General features: G+C 55.9%; 1 protein-coding gene across 1 annotated transcript; it reads left to right on the top strand.

Moving 5' to 3' along the window:
• Positions 1–455: 455 nt before the first annotated feature.
• On the top strand, positions 456–23,473 carry ERBB2 (erb-b2 receptor tyrosine kinase 2). The gene is made up of 27 exons (XM_061175253.1): positions 456–766; positions 6,938–7,089; positions 7,999–8,212; positions 8,977–9,111; positions 9,396–9,464; positions 9,647–9,762; positions 9,887–10,028; positions 10,912–11,031; positions 11,297–11,423; positions 13,407–13,480; positions 13,570–13,660; positions 13,900–14,099; positions 14,458–14,590; positions 14,677–14,767; positions 15,457–15,617; positions 17,429–17,476; positions 18,803–18,941; positions 19,024–19,146; positions 19,436–19,534; positions 19,817–20,002; positions 20,137–20,292; positions 20,409–20,484; positions 20,784–20,930; positions 21,301–21,398; positions 21,597–21,785; positions 22,071–22,323; positions 22,465–23,473. Exons 1-27 carry the CDS (start codon positions 694–696, stop codon positions 22,818–22,820), a joined length of 3,768 nt encoding a protein of 1,255 aa, XP_061031236.1. The 5' UTR covers positions 456–693; the 3' UTR covers positions 22,821–23,473.
• Positions 23,474–23,805: the final 332 nt, after the last annotated feature.

Raw genomic sequence — 23,805 nt, 5'->3', positions numbered from 1 at the left:
TTCGAGGAGGTATGCCAGGGAGTCCTGGAAGCCACAGGTTAAACGCAACACATCTCCCTCCTTGACTAACATTTTTACCTGAGGATGTGGTAGGAAAACCATTATTGGATATTAAAACAAATAGGCATGGGATGGAGTAGGATGCAAACGGCCAGGAATGTTTAAGATAAAACCTGCGACTTAAAAGAAAATTAAGAATGGCAGGCTAAAGCGTTTGCCCCAGACTCCCGGGGGAGGGGCGCCATCACCCTCCTCTGCTTTGGGGGGGTTCTCCATGGAAACGGGTGAGAACTGCTGCGGACAACCCTGGAGTCCGGGCGCTGGCAGCAACGCCACCCAGGCCTGCGCGGAGAGAGGGAGAAAGTGAAGCTGGGAGTTGCCACTCCCAGGGACTTGCTGGAATGCGGTTGGAGGGGGTGGGGGGGGCGAGCTGCGAGCGCGCTGGCTCCCAATCACGGGAGGAGGAGGAGGTGGAGGAGGAGGGCTGCCTTGAGGAAGTACAGGAATGAAGTTGTGGAGCTGAGATTCCCCTCCATCGTGCCCACAGAGCCGAGAAGACCCCCCGAGGCCGCCGGCCGCCCCTGCGCTGGGTGCTCTTTCCGGCGCGAGCGCCCGGCCCCCTCCCCTCGCCCGCCCGGCGCCCTCGCCGCCTGGTCTAGCCGGAGCCATGGGGCCGGAGCCGCAGTGAGCACCATGGAGCTGGCGGCCTGGTGCCGCTGGGGGCTCCTCCTCGCCCTCCTGCCCCCCGGAGCCGCGGGCACGCAAGGTGGGTCTGGGGTGGGGAGGGCAGGGAGCGGCGACGGGCCGGTGCAGCCTGGGACCCCCGTCTAAATCCCTGGTCAGGCGGGAACAGAGGGGCCATCGGAGCTTCCCGACCCGAAGTTTCGGACAGTGCGGCGGCTCAGAGCCGCCGGCCCTCGGGCTCGGAGGGGCCAGAGAAGGTGGGACAGGGGGGGCGATTACACCGGAGCGGCTCTAGACGTCCCATTCGAGGGACTGGCGCTTTGCAGACCCTGCGACGGCTCCGGAACTTGTCAAAAAAGGTCTCTGAAATTGTTCAGAAAGTTTCCCTCAAAGGGTGTATTGCAGGTGTGTGTGTGTGTGTGTGTGTGTGTGTGTGTGTGTGTGTGTGTGTGTGTTTTCCCCTTTCTTGAGCCCCCTCAAGCTCCTCTCTCAAAGCCTTTCCAGTTGGCAGCCTCCGCCTCCAGACTGGACCGGGCTGGATTCCTGGGGGTCCCTTCTGCCCGGCCCCCTCCCCGCCCCCTTTCGGCCGACTGGGTTGAGTTACTCCAGCTTCTGGCAGGATCGGGGTGTGGAGGGGGGAGGTGGGGAAAGCAACCTGTCCAGCCAGAGCCGGGGAGCAGAGGGTGGCCAGTCCGACTGCAGAGTTGCCTCACGCCGGAGACTGGCGTGGGGGAAGGGGGAGACGTTTGTTTTGAACAAGTCTCTTTAGGGCCGACTTGGGGACTCTGTGCTTTGTGACTTGGAGAGCTTGGGTCACGGAGGGGTGGCGGTGGGCTTCCTGGTCTGGGGCATAAAGTGGGAGGGTTCTGAGGGAGGGATTCCTGGGCACTTGGAGGGAGGGGGAGGGTAAGGAACCGGGCCAGATGCGGGTATGCCGAGGGCCGGGTTGTCCTGCCTTTTCCTTTGTGCTGTGTATGGGGAAGGGTGCTGGGGTGGGGTGCAGTGTGTGTCTTGCCCCATCTGTCCGTCTGGGTGCGATAACGGTGAAAGCTAACGCGTACTGGAAATACACTGTGTGCCAGGCGCTGTGCGTGTTTTGTCTGGGTTCCCTGCTTTCATCCTCAGAACAACCCTGTAAGAGAAGTCCTAACTAGTGTGCCCATTTTCCAGGCTTGAAGACCCGGGCTTCAAGAGGTGAAGTAGCAGCAAGTAATTGGTGGGTCCCAGATTGGACCCCAGGCAGTGCAACCCCCAACCACAGCTTCAAAATCACTATATTCATCTACCCTGAACATTGGGGGGACGCTGCTCCCTACATCTCCTGGTTGTGGAGAAGACAGAATGAGAATGTTCTAGCAGTAGTGGGTGGTCTTCACGGATCAGGGAGTCTGGAGAAGGGGTGGGTGTCGGGCTGTCTGTGTGTTGCCCGAGGGCCCCCTCTGTCAGAGCTCTACTGTGTTATCTGAGGGACGTCTATACTAGGGTGTTCTTGAGTTGTGTGGTCTGTGTGTTTGTGTGTCTGGGCTTTGTGTGGCCAAACGGCAGTCTCCCTGCTGAACTCTGCCCTCTCAAGGAACTCCCTCAAGAGCTGCTGTAAATAGCGGGAGGTGCCCCCGCGTGGCCTTCTCTCTGAGGAAGGAGGCTCCTCTTTCCCAGGAGCCTCCCCTTCCCCTCCCTGTTTCCCAGGCAGGCGTCTTCACCCCTGACCTTCTGAGAAGCGTGAGGCTAGGCGAGGCGAGGCGAGGCGAGGCGAGGTGAGGCGAGGCGAGGCGAGGCTGGGCTGTCAGGCTGAGCCATTGCCCTCCTCACCTGGGCCTGGGAGTTGGGCAGGTGGAGGGCGGCCGGCTTGTTGCAGTGCTGGGATCTGAGGGGTCGGTTCTCCCGCCGTTGACGGGGGGCTTCTCACGTCTTCCTCGCCCCTCGGCCTACAGTGCTGGGTGCAGAGAGAGGTGTTGGGTGTGCTGTGCAGGGCAATGGCTAAAATGGCAGAGCCCCACTCAGCTGCCTCTAGCACGCCCGGTATATGCCAGGGCTGAGGGCTGGCACAGGCATGTGGGGGAAAGGGAGATGGGGAAGGCCCAGAGGGTTGGGATTTTCTTTACTTAGAGGTCAGGGTTTTGTAAAGTGCAGCAAACAGATCTTGCAGAGCTCATAGTTTAATTCCTGAATGATTCTCCCAACAGCCTCCTTCTTTTTGCTATAGTCAGGGAAAGTAACCTCATTTTAATATCCAAGAAAAAAAAATAATTGAAAGATAGGATCAAATGCCGCAAGAGAAAACACATTGTATTACAAAGTCAAATACAGAGCACTGTTAATTTTCTCTTGGTTTGGAATTACCCAGACTCCTGCTATATGAACTTCTCTTGCCTTAACTTTTAGAAAAGTACAGCGTGCTTCCTATTTGCCTGGTTCTCATCCATTACAGTTTCATTTAATCTCTGCAACAATCCTGTGAAGTAGGTGCACGGATGAGAAAACTGAAGTTCAAAGAAACGAAGTGATTTAGCCAAGGCTTCCCAGCGACCCAATAATGTCCAGGGCATTTTTAGACTCTGATGAGGAGGCATTAAGAGTTGATCAAAGTCTTACTCCCTTCGACAGGAATGGGTTAAGCAAAGCCTCAGCGGCAGTCAGGTGGCCAGACTCGGGTAGAGGTGCTATTTTGTTATTCAGGTGAATGACATCCCTTATCTGGGCTTTAGAAAATGAGCGTGAGCTGCTCCTCGCCCCCCACCAGGTTCCCTCTCGGCTTTGGAGTCCTTTCCTTCCCTGTACCAGCCCATGTCTACCTTCCTCTTGGGCCCTCCTGGCATGGCAGGGGACTGAGGGCAGGAGCAGGCCAGAGGCCAGTGGGACCTACAGGGCTACGGGTGAGGGAGGGACCAGTGTGGGGCTGGGGAGCTGGTGTAGGGCCAGGCTGGTTGTGCCTGGCCCTGGGTGCTGGGATGACCTGGAAAGAGATCCCCCTCCCCGCCCTGTGGGAAGCTCCTCTGGGGTGACACCCCTATCTCTTAGTAGGCCACCTTTCCTCCCCACCCCTGGGAAGAGAGCCGAGATAGGGTGAGGGGTGCGTGCTCTCTTAAGAAGTGGGAGAATTATTATAGCCAATGTTGTGTTGCCCCAGCTCTGTTTACAAAGCCTTGTCACGTTTACAGACTGTTTCTTGATTCATTACCTCATTTAACTCTCATGTAATTTCTCTGCAGAGAGTAAGAGTTGTCATTATCCCCTCCTCACAGTCAAGGTCAGGTCAGTAAATATTCACTGAGTGCCTACTAAGTCACAGGCACTGCTGGACATAGAGGTAAATCTGATTTGGCCTCTGCCCTCGAGATCCAGGGACTTGATCAAGGTCACACCGTAAGCGGCCCAGCTAGGGTTGTGGCCTAATGACCTGAGCCCCGGCCCATGGTCTGATACACCAGGCATGTGTGGTGGGTGGGTCCTGGTGTCACTGGAATGGGCTCTGGCCCCACGGGTCTGGGGGAGGTGAGCTTTGGGGATGCAGGTAGTGTTCATGGAAACCAAAGGAAGTGTTGGCTTTCATGCTGGTGAGCAAGAGAGGCAGCTGGAGCTGAAGGCTGGTGGGGAAGAAAGAACCCACTTGAGAGCCCCCCAGAGCTGGGACCTGACCACTGACATCCAGCTAGAGGGACATGGGGGCCGTGACCAGCCTCTGAAGAGAGGACTGGACATGGTGACCTCAACTGGTCCCTTTTGGTTTGGAGACCTTTGATTGGAGTTCATTTATTTATTCATTCATTCATTCATCCCGCAAACACTTATCCAGGGCTCACTGTGTCCCTGGCTCCGGGTTGGTCCTGCCTCACACTGACTGCCCCAGAGATCTGGAGGTCGAGGCTCCTGAGGGACAGGTGCTCTGGAGACAAAGCGCTCCCCTGTGTGGAACAGGACCTCCTACCCCCGCCCCAGAAAATCAGTGGGGGGCAGAGTGGATATGGGGACCATGGCGAGGACTGGGGAGGGGGAGATGAGTGAGGAGATGGGGGGGGGGGGAGGTGTGGAGGGTCCTAGTGAAGGGGAGAGAGGAGGAGGTAGAGGAGGTGTCAGGTTGGAGGGTATTAGCCCCCAAGCCTCCAGCTCCCTGGGAGTAGGTCTCAGGGTCCCAACTTTACCACCTGTTGCAAACACTTAGTCTGAATCAGACTCAAAAACGGACACAAACAAGCTCGTGGGGGCGGGGCTACTGCTCTTTCTGGTCCTCCCGCCCAGCTCAGCCACTCGGCCCTGCCCGAAGCCTATAATGTGATCAGTGGCATCCACAGAGCTGGTGTGTATTTACCTTTGAACAGGGTGTGGGGAGGGGTGTGTGTGCAGTTAGGCCTAGTGGAAGGCATGTGGGATTTGAAGTCGGGGCAGACTCGAGTTCAAATCCTCCCTCTTGCTCACAAGCTTTCTGATCTTGGGAGAATGACCCCTGGCAACCTCAGTTTCCTTCTTTGCAAAATCGAGGTTGTAGTCCCAGCCTCCGGAGGGTGAGGCTCCACCCAGAGTGGCTGCCGAGTGTTCCCTTGTTGTTTTCCTATTGCCTGGCTACTGCAGCTGGTGTCCCTTCGAGGCGGCAGAGGGCACAGGGGGTGGAGACGGGCCCCTGCCCCAGCTCTGCCCGTCCCTGTCCCGGGCTTGGGCCAGGGCCTTGGGGTCTAGGCCTGGAGACAGCTGTGCCTACAAAGCAGCTGAAGCTGCTGAAGCTGGGGGAGGTCCTGGCAGCGGGCGTTATTTTGGGCCTGGCCTGCCATCCCCGGCTCCTGTTTCTCTTGGGAGTCTCGGGGGAGGGACCCTTGAGTTCTATTTCTGGGTCCTCCCCTTCCTCCCTCTTTGCTTCCTTCCCTATCTGGCCAGAGGGCTGGGAACAGACACCACTCTAGGTGCTCCTGGGAGGCTGCCAGCTAGTGGCCATTGGCCCAGGCCAGAACCCTGGGGGCTTGTCCCACCAGCCTTTCCCCCGATTTCTGGAGGCAGGGGGTATCTCTTATTACCCCCCAGGATTTGACCTTAGGCTCCAAGCTGCTGGGAGAGCAGGAGCCCTGGGGTCAGACCTCAAAGTCAGCCACTGTGCTGTCCCCCTGAATCTGCACATAGTCCGTGGGAGGTGGAGTGGGGACCAACAGGAATTCAGGGCTGCTCAGGCACCTGTGGATCTGTGGATCTGGGGGTGCACCCCACCCACCTCCCCCTGGCACACCCTCCTGGGCAAGATGTGCCAGGTGATTCATCTTCTCACCAGAGCAGAAAAACGGGTTTAACTGGGCACTTTAATCTCCCCCACTGCTGGCAGGCATGGTGCCAGCTGTTGCCCAGAGCGCCCCCTTACCCGGGGTAGTTTACCCCTTCTAGTATCCCTGGGCTTAGTGAGTACTTCTGGTCTCAGGGACACTGGGCTGGGGTCCAGGTGGACTGAGCAGCAGTTCATCTTGATGCCCCTTGGCTGGTGGTTGGCACCAGGCAGGTACACAGGGCTGACGTAATGCCCTTGTGGCAGGAGTTTCGTGGCATAGATTCTGCCAGCTGGTTCTGGTGTCTTGCCCTGAGGAGGTGGCAAGGGTGAGGTACCAGTGTAGGAGCCTTTGGAGTAGGCAGCACTCTGGCTCAGCATCTGCAGCTCCGGTCCGGATGCCCATAGTTGGGATCTGATGCTCCTTTTCTCTGCCTGGGGGAATTCCAGAAGTCCCTGCAGTGACCAGGCCCCTGGTGGTCCCCATGCCCCAGCTATGACTCTAGCTGACCCTCCTTCCCCACTTTCTGGGTGGCATTGTGGGGGTGGGTATCCCTTGCCAGGAGGTTGGCATGTGGGTGGCGTTGTTTGCTCGGGAGAGGGTCAGGGGGTATCCAGAGGATTCATGATTCATCATCGCCTCTCTTGGGGGATTTTTACCCGTTGGCCCTGAGTTGTGCCTTTGGGACAAAGGGAGGCTTTCTTTGCCAGCCAACACCCTGGATCGAACGGGCAAGCTCCCTAAGGCTGGCACAGCGAGACCCCCTCTGGATGCTCAGGATGGGCCAAGTCAGGGGAGCTTCTCCCCTGATGTCCCTCCTCTTCCCAAATTTGCAAACTTTCTTTTGCTGTTGCACGTTCTGTGGGTACAAGGGACACGGGAGGAGGGATCCTTCCGTCGTGCTTTCTCGCTGTCTGCGGTGGCATGACTCTGGGGAGTAGGTTGGCAGAGGTGGCCAGGTTGGCGAAGCTCACTGGGCAGTGCCCTCTGACCCATCTTCTCTCTCCTGCCAGTGTGCACCGGCACAGACATGAAGCTGCGGCTGCCAGCCAGTCCCGAGACCCACCTGGACATGCTCCGCCACCTCTACCAGGGCTGTCAGGTGGTGCAGGGTAACCTGGAGCTCACCTACCTGCCCTCTAATGCCAGCCTCTCCTTCCTGCAGGTGAGGCCCATGGGCAAAACCCAGCCAGGCCCTGCTTCCTGCTGGGCTGAGCCCTCTGCTTGCAGATGGGTGGTAGAAGAGTGTTCCCCACCCTGTATTTCCTCTTTTGTTGTGGCTCCTCAACTGGGAAGTCCTTTCTGATGTCTAACCCCCGTCCATCCTACTGCAAGACCGGTTGACTCCTTCTCTACAACGTGGCTGGCCGTGGACATCTCTGGGTGGAATGCACCCGTTCCTCTGCTAAATTTTTTGCTCTCTTGCCAGCATGATCACCTTCGTTGTCCAACTGCCCCAGCCACTGTCCCCCTCCTACCCAGAGTAATGAAAGGGCTGGCGGGTTCCCCGTCCAGTTCTGCCACTGACAAGCCATGTGAATGTGGTCTAGGCCCTTGGCTTCACTGGATCTCAGTTTCCCTATCTGTATATTGGGAGCAACAGACATGCTTGAACTCCCTGGGGGCCCATTTTGAAGATCACATGGAAAATGTATGTGAAAGGGTCAGGAGCAGGAGAGAGAATGGAAACCAGCCTCTGGGTTGTGTCCATGGTGCCCTGGAGCGGGGCCTCAGGTGCGATGCTTAGTCTGTCAAATCACAAACATCATCTCGTCCAGGCCTTTCCTTTACAGATGAAGAAACTGAGATGCAGAGAGGGTGGGGCGCTTGCTTACAGTTTACAGAGTGTTCCCCTGCCATTTTCTTTCTTGATCGTACTAGAATCTGGTTCGGGGAGGTGGGGAGTGGCCTTGATCTCCATTTTATGCCTGAGGGAGCAGGACTGCTCAGTGGCTGGGGGCCTTGCCCAAGATCCCCAAACACAGGGTAACCTTGAGGAGGCCTTGGGGGGGTGGGTGGTAGTGGTCCAGAGCCTGGACCTGCCTCAGCCCTACCCTACCCTGTCCCCTCCCAGGAGATCCAGGAGGTGCAGGGCTATGTGCTCATCGCTCACAACCAAGTGAGTCAGGTCCCCCTGCAGAGGCTGCGGATCGTGCGAGGCACCCAGCTGTTTAAGGACAACTATGCCCTGGCCGTGCTGGACAATGGAGACCTTCTGGAAAGTGCCACCCCTGCTGCACGCGCTGCTCCGGGAGGGCTGCAGGAGCTGCAGCTGCGAAGCCTCACAGGTGGTCATCCTTATCATTGAAACATTCTGCTGGTTATTGAGAGCTGACCGGGGCCCCTGTTAGCCATGGGGATGCTTCGTGTGAATCAGAACTGGGGTCCCTTCCGGATGGATGCAAGTGGAGCTAGGGGAGGCGCCCTTGTGAGGATTCGAAAAAGATTTCCCTTCTTCCCAGGAAGTCACAGCTTGTGCCAGCCCACATAGCTTGATAGTTAGGATGCAGGCTGGGTTTTTGCCCACTTCTTGGCTGAATGCACATGTACAGTGAACAACCTATGTAACTGTACGTGGCAGCCTTAGAGATGACAGTGTCCCAGACTCTGAGTGCCAGGTGCTTTACCTGCATAACCCCATTTCAGTCATGCTGTAATCTTGCAAGGGAAGCATCAGTGTTATTCTCGTTTTACAGATGAGAAAACTGAGGTTTACAGAGGATAAGTGACTTGCTTGAGGTTACACAGCTAGCTAGTGGTGGTGAGGCTGGATTTCACGCTCTCTTTTAACTGCTAAGCAATGTGCACAGAGTAGAGGTGGAGGAGAGGGGACAGTGACGTGGACAACTCACTCCGCCCTGGATCTCCGTTTGTTCACGTGTGGGGTGGTGTTGGTAGCGCTAAAAGATGCTGAAGGAGTCTTCTCTGCTCCCTGAGGAACCTGGGGCGTGTTTAAGGGCCCCACTCCCCTTTTAGAAGGCAGGCGGGCCCCAAGGGAGGTCAGAAGATGACAGATGGGGGAGGAAGCCCCTGATTATTGCCTGCCCCACAGAGATCCTGAAGGGAGGGGTCTTGATCCAGCGGAACCCCCGGCTCTGCCACCAGGACACGATTTTGTGGAGGGACATCTTCCACAAGAACAACCAGCTGGCCCTCATGCTGATAGACACCAACCGCTCACGGGCCTGTAAGCCACGCTCCTCCCCACCTGCAGCCGCCTCTTTCTCACGCAGCCCACCGACCCCAAACTCCTGGCTTACTCCACGCCCCCCCGCTGCTGCTGCACTAACACCACCCATTTCCTCTTTCTCTGTGTCTCTTCATCTCTGTGGTCCTCTGCCCTGTCTCCCTCTGCTTCCAGATCGTGCCTCCGGTTTTGGAGTCCTCTTCTCCTGCCTGCGTCTCTCCCTCACTGTGCATTCTGTCTCCAGGTCTCTGTCTCTCTCACTGCCGTTCTGTTTCTCTCCCCAGGCCCACCCTGTTCTCCAGCTTGTAAAGCTCCCCACTGCTGGGGAGAAAGTTCCAAGGACTGTCAGAGCTGTGAGTTATAGGGAGGCCCAGAATCTGGGGGCAGGGGCTGGGTGGGAATAAAGGTGACATGGTGGGTGGGTGCCGGGCCTCGGCATCTTCCCTGAGGCAGGACGTCTCCCCAGAAGGTGATGCTGGTGAGGGGCCGGTGCCTAGGCTGCCGCCCAGCCCTCATCCTGCCCTTTGCCCAACAGTGACGCGAACCATCTGTGCCAGCGGCTGTGCCCGCTGTAAGGGCCTGCAGCCCACCGACTGCTGCCACGAGCAGTGTGCTGCCGGCTGCACGGGCCCCAAGCACTCTGACTGTCTGGTACGTGCCCCCGGCGCCCCAGCCCTCGGGGTGCAAGGGGAGGGGCATCCCGCCTGGTGCTGCCCTAACCCTCCGGCACACCAGGGCAAAACAGCCCAGTGCCCACCAGCTGCCTGTCCCCCAGGCCTGCCTCCACTTCAACCACAGTGGCATCTGTGAGCTGCACTGCCCAGCTCTGGTCACCTACAACACGGACACCTTCGAGTCCATGCCCAACCCCGAGGGCCGTTATACCTTCGGCGCCAGCTGCGTGACCGCCTGTCCTTGTGAGTGCCGGGGAGAAACGTACTTTTAGTAGTTTTGCTGGGGACTTTGGTTTATGTAAATGGAAGCACGTTGTGAGTACTGTCCGCCCCTGGCTTTGGAGAGCTGGTCATGGCAGTTCGTATTGAGCTGCCTTGTTCTTTCAGCAGCAGTGGAGCAGGTGGCAGCAAAGAATAGCAGCTAAGAGCCCACACACAGAAGCCAGACTGCCTGGGTTTGAGACCTGGCTCTGCCCCTTACTAGTCATGTGACCTTCTTGCTGTATCTTGGATTCCTTATCTGTTAAGTGGGGGCCAAAATAGTCCCATCCTCATCAGGTGGTTATAAAGTTTGAATGAGTTAATATTTGCAAAGCTCTTATAACTGTGCCCAGCCAATACTAAGCACCCCTAAATGTTGATTTTTACTCTATGGTCTAGATAGATCAGAGTTTTATTTACTAGCTCCCCTATTTACTGATGGGCATTTAGGAACTGGCCTCAGACCTGGGGACCTCTTTCCTCCTGTCACAGGAGACAGCAGTGGGCTCTTGGGTCCTGGTCGTACCCTCCCCATGGTGGGTGAGAATACGAAGTGTAGAGCTAGATCACTTGGGTTCACATCCTGGCTCCTCCACTTACTAGCACAGGGACCTTGAGTAATTTACAGAAAACTCTGTGCTTTGGTTTCCCTTTTGGCAAAATGGGAATCTAACAGTGCCTGTCGCACAGGGTTGTCATGAGGAGTGGACGAGTTTTCCAGGGCTCAGATATGGTATAAGGACATTTCGGTATCTGTTGATATCATTCTTATTGTACTACCTGGGCGTGGTCACACAGCTCATGGTGGCGGGGGGGCGGTGCTGAAAGGCCAGGGCACGTGGACAGACGATCTTGATCTCCTCAGACAACTACCTGTCTACGGACGTGGGATCCTGCACCCTGGTTTGTCCCCTGAACAACCAAGAGGTGACAGCTGAGGATGGAACCCAGCGGTGTGAGAAATGCAGCAAGCCCTGTGCCCGAGGTACCCAGTGGCCGCCCCCTGCACACCCAGCCTGGCCTAGCCCTCTGTGCCACCCTCCCTCAGACCCTCCTGGGACCCAGTCCTATTCTCCCGCTGACTCTGCCCCTGGCCCTCCCCTGAGCAGTCCCACAAGCTCCCCCATGTCTCTGCCAATGTGGGGAGGGGGCATGCGGCCCCAGGAGGGGACTGTGGACAGGACCCAGGAGGTTGAATTCCTGGTGCTCCCTGTGGAGGCTGAGATGCCCCCCTGCCCCCCTCCCCACAGTGTGCTATGGTCTGGGCATGGAACACCTGCGGGAGGTGAGGGCGGTCACCAGTGCCAACATCCAGGAGTTTGCTGGCTGCAAGAAGATCTTTGGGAGCCTGGCGTTTCTGCCGGAGAGCTTTGAGGGGTAAGGATACTCAGAGTTAAGGGTGGGCACATGGCCTGAGGCAGCATCAGGGCAGTCACTGAATCCTGAGGCCCCAGAAGTGGAAGCATTTCTCGGGGATGGCGGGAGACAGAGGTGGGAGGCCAGGGATGCAAAGGAAGCAGGTGGAAGGCCAGCAGGGACTTTGGAGGGGGGAGTTTTTCTTTTTGTTTGTTTGTCTTTGGCTGCGCCGTGCGACTTGCTGGATCTTAGTTCACCGACCAGGGATTGAACCCAGGCCCTTGACAATGAAAGCGAGGAGTCCTAACCACTGGACTGCCAGGGAATTCCTGAGATTTTTCTCATAAATGACATGTTATCTATGAACATGCACTTGTATGGAGGTCATACCATCCAGATAAAGTAAAATTCTCTTTGAGTTCATAGTAGCTTTATTCATAATGGCCCCAAACTGGAAATAATGCAGATGTGTATCAATAGCTGAAGGAATAAATAAACCTGACCCTTGGACATCACGGGTTTGAACTGCGTAGGTCCACTTAAATGTGAACTTGTTTCAATAAATCCGTACTGCAGTACTACACAATCCGGGGTTGCTTGAATCTGGAACCGTGGATGCAGAGGGCTGACTGTAAAGTTATACTTGGATTTTCGACTTTGTGGGGGGTTGGTGCCATAACCCAGGCATTGTTCAAGGGTCAACTGTAGAAGGTGGTATATCCATACAGTGAAATTCTCAGCAGTAAAAGAAACGGCCTACTGATACATAAAACAACATGAATGTGTCTCAAAAACATTATGTTAAGTGAAATAAGTCAGACAAGAGAGAGTCCACACTGTATGATTCCCTTTGCTCTAGAATAGGCAAAACCACTGCGTGGTGAGAGAAATCAGAACAGTGATTGCGCCAGGGTGAGGGCCTGGAAAGGGACACAAAGGAAATTTCTGGGGTGATGGAAATGTTCTGTATACCAGTTGGGGTGGTGGATAGGTGAGTGAATGCATTTGACAAAACTCATCAAACTGCACACTAAAAATCTGCAATTTATTGTATGTGAATTATACTTCAATAAAAATATGTATTAAAAAAGGATAAAATTCCCTTCAACACTTCCTCCACCTTTACTCCCCTTTCTAGAGGAGACCACTGTTAGTTTGTGTGTGTTCTTCTAGACCATTCATACATATATGGATACACACGCACAGAGAAACGTAGTTTTAGTAATTTGGGGGGAAAGGTTGATTTAAAATGGGAGCCTGTTGTGAATATTGTCTGCCCCTGGCTTTGGAGAGCTGGTTATGACAGTTAGTTCATGTCCAGCTGCCTTGTTCTTTCCACAGCTGTGGAACAGGTGGCAGCAAACAGTAGCAGCTAAGAGCCCAGGTTGCCTGGGTTTGAGACCTGGCTTCTACCGCTTACTAATCATGTGACCTTCTTGCTGGGTCTCAGTTTCCTCATCTGTTAAATGGGGGCAAAAATAGTCCCACCCTCATAAGGTGTTATGAAGTTTAAATGAGTTAATATTTGTAAAGCTCCTGTAACCGTGCCCAGCAGATACTACATGGTCCTGAATGTTGGTTTTTCGTCTGTAGTCTGGATAGATCAGGATTATATTTAATAGCTCCCCATTTACTGATGGGTGTTTAGGTATTTAATTTTAAAATTTTTAAGTTTAAATTTTAAAAAATTAAAAATTTTTTATTTCCTTAGGTTTTGTATTTTCCCTCTAACAAACAGTTCTCCCTTGCACATGCCTTTGGGAACAGGGGCCAGTGTCTCTCTAGGCCACATTCCTAGAAGTAGAATTTCTAGATCAAAGGATATAAATATTGTTTTGATATTTGCCAAACCAGGGCCTGGGCTTTGAAGTTCAGGATGGGAACAGCCGGGCTCGATGGGCGACGGGTTTAAGTGGAGGGGAGGTGGGGGAGGATGGCAGGGCCAGCTTGTGGAGGGAGGTCGTACCCACCCCCTTCTTGGCCCTCTCCTAATCCTGCTTCTAGGGACCAAGCCTCCAACACTGCCCCGCTACAGCCTGAGCAGCTCAGAGTATTTGAGTCTCTGGAGGAGATCACAGGTGAGCTCTGTCTCTCTGAATCCTGCTTCGATGGGGCTGGGGGGTCTTCGTCCTGTCCCCACACGCCTAGCCTCACCCTGTGCCTGCAGGTTACCTGTACATCTCAGCGTGGCCAGACAGCCTGCCGGACCTCCACGTCTTCCAGAATCTGCGAGTAATCCGGGGACGAGTTCTGCATGAGTGAGCACCAGGGGAGGGAGGCCTGATGGGGGAGGAGCTGCCCCGGGAGGCCCGGGAGAAGCTCTGAGTGTGTAGGGGGAGAATGGGGGTTCTTATTCCCCGGGGACTCCAGCAGCAGCATTCCCATGGGAGTTTGCAGAGTGTGCTGGGGACAGGAGGAAGGTGACAGCAGCCCTCGCTGAGGGGGGAGGGTCAGTGGTGCGTTGCCCCCCTGCATTTGAGCACTCCCCCTCCCACAGTGGTGCCTACTCGCTGACCCTGCAAGGGCTGGGCATCCGCTGGCTGGGGCTGCGTTCGCTGCGGGAACTGGGCAGTGGGCTGGCCCTCATCCACCGCAACGCCCGCCTCTGCTTTGTACACACGGTGCCCTGGGACCAGCTCTTCCGGAACCCCCACCAGGCCCTGCTCCACAGTGCCAACCGGCCAGAGGTCGAGTGCGGTAAGACAGGGAGCCTAGCGCTGCTGCGCGGGCGTGCCCACGGGCCTCTGGCAGCAGCAGTCTGGGACTTACTTGTGCGTGTGCACTGCCCGTCCCTGGTGCACCATCCTTGACACAGCTCTGGTTGGCCTGGCCTCTTGGCATGGCTTCTAGCAGGGTCCTGCCACACTGCCTTGGCATCCCTCCCTTCCCTTTCCTCTCTGTTCCTGGAACCTCAAAACTCTTTCTCTCCCTGCTTTGCGCGGCACCTATCCCCACCTCTCCAGCTCAGAGCCATGCCCACAGACTCTTCCCCCAGCTCCCTTGGACCTGGAGTCTCCCTTGAGAGTCCCCTCTGACCCCTTCCTCCTCACTGCAGTGGGCGAGGGCCTGGCCTGCTACCCACTGTGTGCCCACGGGCACTGCTGGGGTCCAGGGCCCACCCAGTGCGTCAACTGCAGCCAGTTCCTTCGGGGCCAGCAGTGCGTGGAAGAATGCCGAGTACTGCAGGGGTATGCGGGGCAGAGGAGGGGGTGGCCGGGCTGGGGGTTGCACAGGGGCTCCTTCCAGACCCCTTCACTGGCCGTCCTCTCCTCAGGCTCCCCCGGGAGTACGTGAAGGACAGGTACTGTCTGCCGTGCCACCCCGAGTGTCAGCCCCAGAATGGCTCAGTGACCTGCTTTGGCTCGGTGAGGTGATGGTGTGCTCAGAGCTGGGTGGAGGGAAGCAGGGCAGGGTTGGGGGTGCTGCCAGGGACCTGGCCAAGTCCAGTAAAATACCCCTGGGGAGGGCTCCAAGCCCAGACCTGAGCAGTAGGAGGGTGGTAGGGGGTGGAAGGGGGCTGGGATGCTGGGGATGGCAAGAGTTGCGGACACTGAGGCCCTTCAGACCATGCAAAGGGCCCAGGGAAGCCTGTGCCCTTGGCCGTGGCTGTGCTAAGGTGGTTAGACCTGGGGGCTTAGACATCAGGTGACCTGGATTCAAATCCAGGCCCCACTTGCACTGGCTCATTCGTAAAGTGAACGTTATACTAGTACCTACCCCATTGGGATGCAGTGAGAATTAACTCAAAATAGGGTTTGGCACAGTGCCCAAGCACAGGAAAAAGTCTTCACAAGTTAGTTACTATTATTACTTGCTGTTATACCTTAGGTAATACACTCCCCCCACCCCACCAGGCCTGGGGATCAAGCTTTGAAGGTGGGGATCTGGGTGCAGAACAGGGGCAGCAGACACAGCAGGTCTGGGGCTGTCCCAGGAGCAAGGTGAACAGTGCTGCTGAGTGGCTGAGGGAAGCACAAAGGGGACCCAAGGGCCTGATCCTGCTGCCCTGGGGGTGTCGGTGCCAGCCCCCCACAAACCCTTCCTCCCCTCCCAGGAGGCTGACCAGTGTGTGGCTTGCGCCCACTACAAGGATCCTCCCTTCTGCGTGGCTCGCTGCCCCAGTGGTGTGAAGCCTGACCTCTCCTTCATGCCCATCTGGAAGTTCCCAGATGAGGAAGGCATGTGCCAGCCATGCCCCATCAACTGCACCCACTCGTGAGTCTGAGGGCCTTTTCCATGGAAAGAAAGGCTTCGTTCCAGGACCCTCTCTGGGGCTCTTATTCTAAAAGTGGGACAACTCTGCCTTTGCTTACCCTGAGACCCTTAATTTTTCATATCTTTTTTTTCTGATCACAGAAGTAGCACGTTGTTTAAATTTTTTTAATTAAAGCATGAAAGTGAATAGTAGTAGCAATTCTACCCCACTGTTAATAACTTGCGATATTTTTCCTCCAGTTTTTTTAATCTATGCACACACTAACATATGTATTATTATTATAACATATAAAGTATATGTTTAATATTATTATTATTATTATTCTCCAGTATTTATCTGTGCACATTCTAGTATATACTTTTTTTTTTTTTTTTTTTTTTTTTTGGCCGTGTTGGGTCTTAGCTGCAGTGTGCGGGATCTTCAGTGAGGCATGTGGGCTTCTCTCTAGTTGTTGCGGGCTCCAGGGCGCGTGGGCTCTGTAGTTTGCAGAATGCGGGCTCTCTCGTTGAGGCGCACGAGCTCAGTAGTTGTGGCGCGCGGGCTTAGTTGCTCCACGGCATGTGGGATCTTCCCCGACCAGGGATCGAACCCACGTCCCCTGCATTGGAAGGCAGATTCTTTACCACTGGACCACCAGGGGAGTCCCTAGTATATACTTCTTTTTACCAAAATGGGATCATAGACCATACATATTGTTTGGAAATTGCTTTTTCTTACTCAGCATTGCAATTTTTCTTGCAATGTTTTTCCATGTCCTAACACAGTGATCTGCCCTGTTCTTTTTATGTTTTTCACTTAGTTGTTTTTTAATTACACATGGAATACAGGCATACATTCTTGTGATACACATTTTCAGCAGTATCAAAGTATAAACACTGTAAAGCAGAAGTGCCCTTTCGTCCACTCCCCCACCCACCCAGTCCCCCACCCTCCCCTCCCTGGGGAGAACCACCAGATCACTCTGGTGTGCTCTACACATTTACATAAATGCATTTTACATTTATGTTAGGTTGAAGATTGCTGTTTTGGGAAGTCAAAAATAATCAAGAAACAGTAATTTCATCTAGCTCATCTATTTCTCAGCCATTTCATCTGACTCACGTATAATCAGTTTTGGTTTTTAATGTGTGTGCATTTTTTTAATGTAAATAGGATTGTACTCTGCATATAGTTCTGCACTTTGCTTCCCCTCCGTCCCGGCACTTTATGTATCTTGGAGGTTCTTTCTTGTGAGTGCACATGAACCCACCTCCTTTTTTTTTTTTAACTACTCAATCTGCAGTATGGATGTAGTATTATTTAACCATGTCCCTGTTCGAGGGATATTCATTGAACTCGTCTCCTTTTTTTTGGGGGGGGGGTGCAGTTTATTGCACTGGAGCTCCATGTACAAGGGAGCATCTTGTACATGCCCCCTAGTGTACAGGTGTTGGCCTTTTTAGGGTCTATCCTGAGAGGTGGAACTGCTGGGTCACAGTATTGTCAAACTGTCCTTGGTGGAGGTCGTGCCCAACTACTACCCTGGCATCCTCTACAGAGGGGATAGCCAAGCTTTTGGACTTGATGCTCCTCTGGGTGCCCCCCCACTTCCTACCCAAGACAGGGAGGTGCAGGGGATGCAGGTTTGCAGACTGGAGAAGGCCTCCCCTGTGGGGTGGTAGAAAGAGCCCTGGTGACCTTGAGCCCAGTTTCTGCCTTTGTCAAATAGGGATCGTAACCCAGCTACACCCACCTCTGGGGATATTGTGAGGCTGAGTGGGTGCAAGAGGTGGTTGCCAGCTTTGTTGACAGGACTCTCTCTTTTCTGCAGCTGTGTGGACCTGGATGACAAGGGCTGCCCCGCCGAGCAGAGAGCCAGGTCAGCCTGGTCCCCAGGACGCATCCCATGTTGCCCCTCAGTCCCCCTCCGGCCCCTGAGTGGTCACTGCTGCAGGGAGGGGGTCTCCTGACATGACACATGTCCCTCTCCAGCCCACTCTTCCACTAAGGATCCTCCTTTCAATTAGCTTCAACCAGTGGACGGAGGACCTACTCGGGATGCTTGGGGGGCAGGGAACAGGAAAAGATGGCAAAGACACCCAGCACCTCCCCACCCTCGAGTAGGTAGGGGTCTCCTAAGGGACACAGGCAGCCTGCAACTCCCTGGGACTCAAGGCACGTTGAGAAGAGAGCACAGCTGCAGCACTGAGGACGGGACAATGAATTCTTAACTGGGGGCAGTGGGAGGCTTCAAGGAGGAGGTGGCATGGGAGCCAGGTCTTGAAAGAGGGGCAGGTATGTCACTTGCATTAGGAGGAGAGCAACCAGGCAGCATGGTGAGAGGGGTCAGGACAATCTAGGATGTGTTTGCTGGAGGTTCTGCTGTGGTGGGCCACTGAGTAAGCTCAGAGGAGTAAGGGGTGAAGTCTGAATCAGGTTACGGCAGGATCTTGGAGGGCATAGGCTCTCCCTCACCATGAGGCCACAAGCCCTGTGATGTCCATCACTGCCATCACTGGACTTGATTTCTAGGCAGTGGGGTGTTTGGGGAAGGGCTTTGGGGAGAAAAACAGATTGGAGTGTGTCCTAGGTAAGCATTTGTCCATGACACAAGTGTTCATTAGAGGTCTGTGATGTGCCAGCCCTTGGCTAAGCAAGGGAAGGGGGCAAGGATGACAATGATGTAGGGTCAGCACCCAGGAGATCCTTCTATCCCAGGATGAGCTGAGTCTTGAAAGATGACCTCATGCAGAAATGATGGTCCAAGTAGAATTAACAAAGGCTGGGAGGTGTGGAAATCATGACCTATGGGTGGAAAATCACTGGGTGCACATTCCCCACCTCATACCACAATCAGAATCTCTGGGGGGTAGGGCTCCAGACTCTTGCATATTGACAAGCTCCCTGGTGATTTTTGTCAGGAAGTTTGAGAATCCTGGGCTAGAGCCCTGGGCAAGAGCATAGACAGTTTGGAGATGTGGGTGGAGAGGGTTTTGAATGCCCAGCAAGGAGTCTGGACTTCATTCTGGAGGCAGTAAGGAGCCGAGGGAGGTTTCTGAGTAGGTGAAACAGGATGGGAACCTGCACGTCACCCTTCCAACTTCCCTTTCCAAACGCCAGTGACCTTCATGCCCCTCCATGGGACCCCTTCATCCCTCCTGCCCCAGACTGGTCCCCAATCCCTGACCCTGGCTCCTGCCCCCAGCCCTGTGACGTCCATCATTGCCGCTGTGGTGGGCATTCTGCTGGTCGTTGTCGTGGGGCTGGTCTTCGGCATCCTCATCAAGCGAAGGCGGCAGAAGATCCGGAAGTACACGATGCGGAGGCTGCTGCAGGAGACAGAGGTGAGGCGGTCTGAGGGCCTCTCGGGTGGCCTGGGGTCTGCGGCCCAGCCCGCGGCACTGACGCACCACCCCCTCACCCCAGCTGGTGGAGCCCCTGACACCGAGCGGAGCGATGCCAAATCAGGCTCAGATGCGGATCCTGAAAGAGACAGAGCTGAGGAAGGTGAAGGTGCTTGGATCCGGAGCTTTTGGCACCGTCTACAAGGTCAGGGGTGGGGCCGAAGTCCTGGGTGGGCGGTCCCAGAGGATGCGGTCAGGGCGTGGACGAGGGTTCTGTCAGGAAGACAGCCAGGGGCTGGGGGCGGTTCTGTTGGGTAGGGCAGTTACGTATCAGGGGATAGGGAGTGGGCTGAAATGGTGAGGTCATTGCTAAATAATGGGGTTGGCCCAAGGGTGGGGAAGGGGATTGGGAGCACAAGTAGGGACCCCTTGCACGACTGCAGGTTGGATCTGGCCCACCCTCTTCCTGCTCACATGCTCCTCTCTCTGCCCAGGGCATCTGGATCCCCGATGGGGAAAATGTGAAAATCCCAGTGGCCATCAAAGTGTTGAGGGAAAACACATCCCCCAAAGCCAACAAAGAAATCTTGGACGTAAGCCCTTCCACCCTCTCCAGCTGGGAGTACAGTGGGGACCTCCTGGCTGCAGGTCTGGGCTGTGGTCTCTGTTTTCACTGGGGTTTTAGGAGACACTTTGTGATCCCCCAGATCTCTACTCTTAACCTCCTGAGTCTGTGGGCCATGGTTCTGGTTTGTGACGAATGGGGTTGGATTGAGTGAGGGTCCTCAGTCACGGCTCAGCCCTCGGGAGGGGTGTGTGGTGGTTTGGGGGCTAGTGGTTTCCCATACCCTCTCAGTGTGTACCCTTGCTCCCAGGAAGCATATGTGATGGCTGGTGTAGGGTCCCCATACGTGTCCCGCCTTCTGGGCATCTGCCTGACATCCACGGTGCAGCTGGTGACACAGCTTATGCCCTATGGCTGCCTCCTAGACCATGTCCGGGAGCACCGCGGGCGCCTGGGCTCCCAGGACCTGCTGAACTGGTGTGTGCAGATTGCCAAGGTATGCACTTTGGGGGTCGGGGCTCTGCGGGCGCCCTTGGGAGGAAGCCTCTGTCTCCACTCAGAGCTAGGGTGAGGAGGTTTCCTGGGAGAGTTCTGGCAGAGCGAGGTCCACACAGATGCCTCTGACCCCAGGGGATGAGCTACTTGGAGGACGTGCGGCTCGTGCACAGGGACCTGGCTGCCCGGAATGTGCTGGTCAAGAGTCCCAACCACGTCAAGATTACAGACTTTGGGCTGGCTCGGCTGCTGGACATTGATGAGACAGAGTACCATGCGGATGGGGGCAAGGTCAGAGGAGGGAGCAGAGTGAAGCAAGGGGGAGTGGGGTCTGGTCCCTGGGAGAACTCAGAACGGCCACCTCCCCCCCACACCTGGTTGGAGCACTTCCTTCTCTGCTCTCCCAGGTGCCCATCAAGTGGATGGCGTTGGAGTCCATTCTCCGCCGGCGGTTCACCCACCAGAGTGATGTGTGGAGCTATGGTGTGTGATGGGGTGGGTTGGAAGGGTGGACACGGAGCCGTGGCCCTGGGCGGGATGCGGGTGGAAGGATGAGAGCTGGGATGGAGCGAATTAATGGACATTTTAGCATGAAGGAAGGAAGGGGCTGCCAGTGCCTCAGTCTGCCAGGGACTGCGGAAAGACTGGGTATCTCCTGCCCTTGACACTGCATCCCTCCCCTCCTTCCCCCATGGCGCCAGGCTCTTGGATAGAGCCTCTGGGGCTCAGTACACTAAAGCTCCCTCTGGTCCCCCGACCTCTTAACCCCATCTCTGCCCCAGGTGTGACTGTGTGGGAGCTGATGACTTTTGGGGCCAAACCTTACGATGGGATCCCAGCCCGGGAGATCCCTGACCTGCTGGAGAAGGGGGAACGGCTGCCCCAGCCCCCCATCTGCACCATTGATGTCTACATGATCATGGTCAAATGTGCGTGGTTGAGCTGAGCCGGCTGCTTGGAGGAGGAGTGGGAGGTCCTGGGTGGAGGGGCATGGGAGGGACCAAGAGCAGGCTGATATGTTTAATGCAGCCTCAAAAGGGTCTCACTTCCCTTTACAGTACCAGTCCAGAGGAGCTATCAAGGACCAGCTAGAAAGAGACTTATGTGCAAAATAAAAAGGGGAAACTAGTAGAGATTCTCAAAGGTTCTCTCTCAGGATCCGAGTCTGGTACCTCTTCTCTACCACCTGAGGGCGTTGGACTCTAGTAACTGGGGTTGTCTAGGCCGGGGGTGGGGGTGAGGGGCTCTGCACACAGGCTGCAGCCAGAACTGAGATGCTGGACTCCTGCCCGCCCCCAGGTTGGATGATTGACTCTGAATGTCGGCCGAGGTTCCGGGAGTTGGTGGCCGAATTCTCCCGCATGGCCAGGGACCCCCAGCGCTTTGTGGTCATCCAGGTACTGGGCCTTTCCACGCCATCCCTGCCTATGGCTAAGATCACTCTCCCTTAGAGGGAGGAAAGGGAGATGATTCCTGGGTCCCAGGCTTCCAAGCCCAGCCCTTGCCTGACTCGTCAGACCTCTGGCACTCCCTGAGCCTCCCTCGGGAGGCTGGGCTGGGGAAAGGCTGCCACGCTCTGTCTCCCGCCTCCCCAGAATGAAGACTTGGGCCCTACCAGCCCCTTGGACAGCACCTTCTACCGCTCACTGCTGGAGGATGATGACATGGCGGACCTGGTGGATGCTGAGGAGTACCTGGTACCCCAGCAAGGCTTCTTCTGCCCAGACCCTGCCCCGGGCTCTGGGGGCACAGCCCACCGCAGGCACCGCAGCACATCCACCAGGGTCAGTGCCCCCGGTCACAGTGTGGCGGGTGTGTCTGGTTACTTCTCCCGACCCCAGTGGACTAGAGTCCCTTTCTCCAATGTCCCCCAACCATCACCTCTCACGGAGGAGACCCCATTATCCCCAAGAAGGATTCCTACTGCTTTCCAACTGTGACCCCATTCTTGCCACAGTGACTGTGTCAAACCCCGAAGGCGACTTTCTTTTATCTCCTGTGACCCTGTCACCTCCCGTGGAGTCTCCATCATGAATGACCCCCATTATGGCCTTCTCTCTCGTCCTCAGAGTGGCGGTGGTGAGCTGACGCTGGGTCTGGAGCCCTCGGAGGAGGAGCCCCCCAGGTCTCCACTGGCACCTTCCGAAGGGGCTGGCTCTGACGTGTTTGACGGCGACTTGGGAATGGGGGCAGCCAAGGGGCTGCAGAACCTCCCCCAACATGACTCCAGCCCTCTACAGCGGTACAGCGAGGACCCCACAGTACCGCTTCCTCCCGAGACCGATGGCTACGTTGCCCCCCTGACCTGCAGCCCCCAGCCCGGTATGGAGTCCAGGCCTGAGCTGAGAGGTTGGGAGGTGGGGATTGGGGGTGCTCAGCCCAGGGTCCACTGTGGGGGCAGGGGCAGCAGCCAGAACACACGGGCTCCTCCCCCTAACAAGCCTCCTTCTCTTGTCCTTTCAGAATACGTGAACCAGCCAGAGGTTCGGCCACAGCCCCCTTCACCCCTAGAGGGTCCTCGGCCTCCTCCTCGACCTGCCGGTTCCACTCTGGAAAGGCCCAAGACTCTCTCCCCTGGGAAGAATGGGGTTGTCAAAGACATTTTTGCCTTTGGGGCTGCCGTGGAGAACCCCGAGTACTTGGCACCCCGGGGCAGGGCTGCCCCTCAGTCCCACCCTTCTCCGGCCTTCAGCCCAGCCTTTGACAACCTCTATTACTGGGACCAGGACCCATCAGAGCGAGGCTCTCCACCCAGCACCTTTGAAGGGACCCCTACAGCAGAGAACCCCGAGTACCTGGGTCTGGACATGCCAGTATGAGCCAAAAGGCCCGGGCTGCTGAGGCCCTGCTGGCCCCTCAGGGAGTGTGGAAGGCCTGACTTCTGGCCCGCGTCGGGACGAGGCAGGGAGAGGGCCCTTGGATCACAGCCAGGGCAGCCTGCCATGCCAGCAATCTTCCTTCCTCTTCCAACTCGTAGGTGGCTGAGAGCCGCCCAGCCTGGCTGGAAGAGGGGGCGGCACAGGGGAGTCTTGACTGATGCTGGAGCCCTGCCCCAGCCACTAGGGTCCACTGGATGCCACAGCCAGTCTCCTTACCTGAAGGAGCAGCCCAGCCTGACTTCTTCCAGAACCTGACACTGAAGGACAGGGAAGCTGAGCCTAGGAGGGGAAGAGGCCCCAAGAGGGTGTCTAGGAACCAGAGCAGAGACTCCCTGAGACCCAGCTCTGCCCCTAAGAAGAAGGGGACAGCAGCAGCGCCCAGATCCGGTCCCTGTACAGAGTGCTTTTTTGGTTTTGTTTTTACTTATGTTTTTTTGGTTGTTTTATTTTATTATTTTTTTTAAGATGAAATAAGGACTCGGTGGAGAGTGGGTATTGTGGAAGCGGGGTGGGGGGGCAGTCCCTGGGGTTGCGGGAGGAATGTCCCTTCTCCATACCCACTTTCTCCATTTGCAAATATATTTTGGAAAACAGCTGGACACCAGCCTATGTCTGGGGTGGCTCTGAGCCATTCCTTTACTGCTCACCTCCTAACCTACATTCAGTTCATCTTTCCTGGAGGGACTGGCTAGGAATCTTCGGAAAGCTTGAATGAGGAGGCTACTGCCAGTTTCCTGGCTCTTGGGTTGGGGGGAAACTGGTTGGGATTCTGACCTGAGAGCCCTTTGATGACCAGATCATTCTTGCTTAGAAAAAAAGAAACTCCTAAGGCCACCCACCAGAATGGGGTAATTTCCTCCCTGTAGGTAGGGGTAGTCGGGGAAGCATGGAGGAAAGAAGAGGCAGTGTCTACTGTGTGACTCAT

This window comes from Eubalaena glacialis, chromosome 19, assembly GCF_028564815.1.
Source record: "Eubalaena glacialis isolate mEubGla1 chromosome 19, mEubGla1.1.hap2.+ XY, whole genome shotgun sequence".
In the NCBI taxonomy this organism is placed as follows: domain Eukaryota; kingdom Metazoa; phylum Chordata; class Mammalia; order Artiodactyla; family Balaenidae; genus Eubalaena; species Eubalaena glacialis.
Note: the sequence above shows the minus strand (reverse complement) of the source record. Positions and strands in the feature narration are given on the sequence as shown.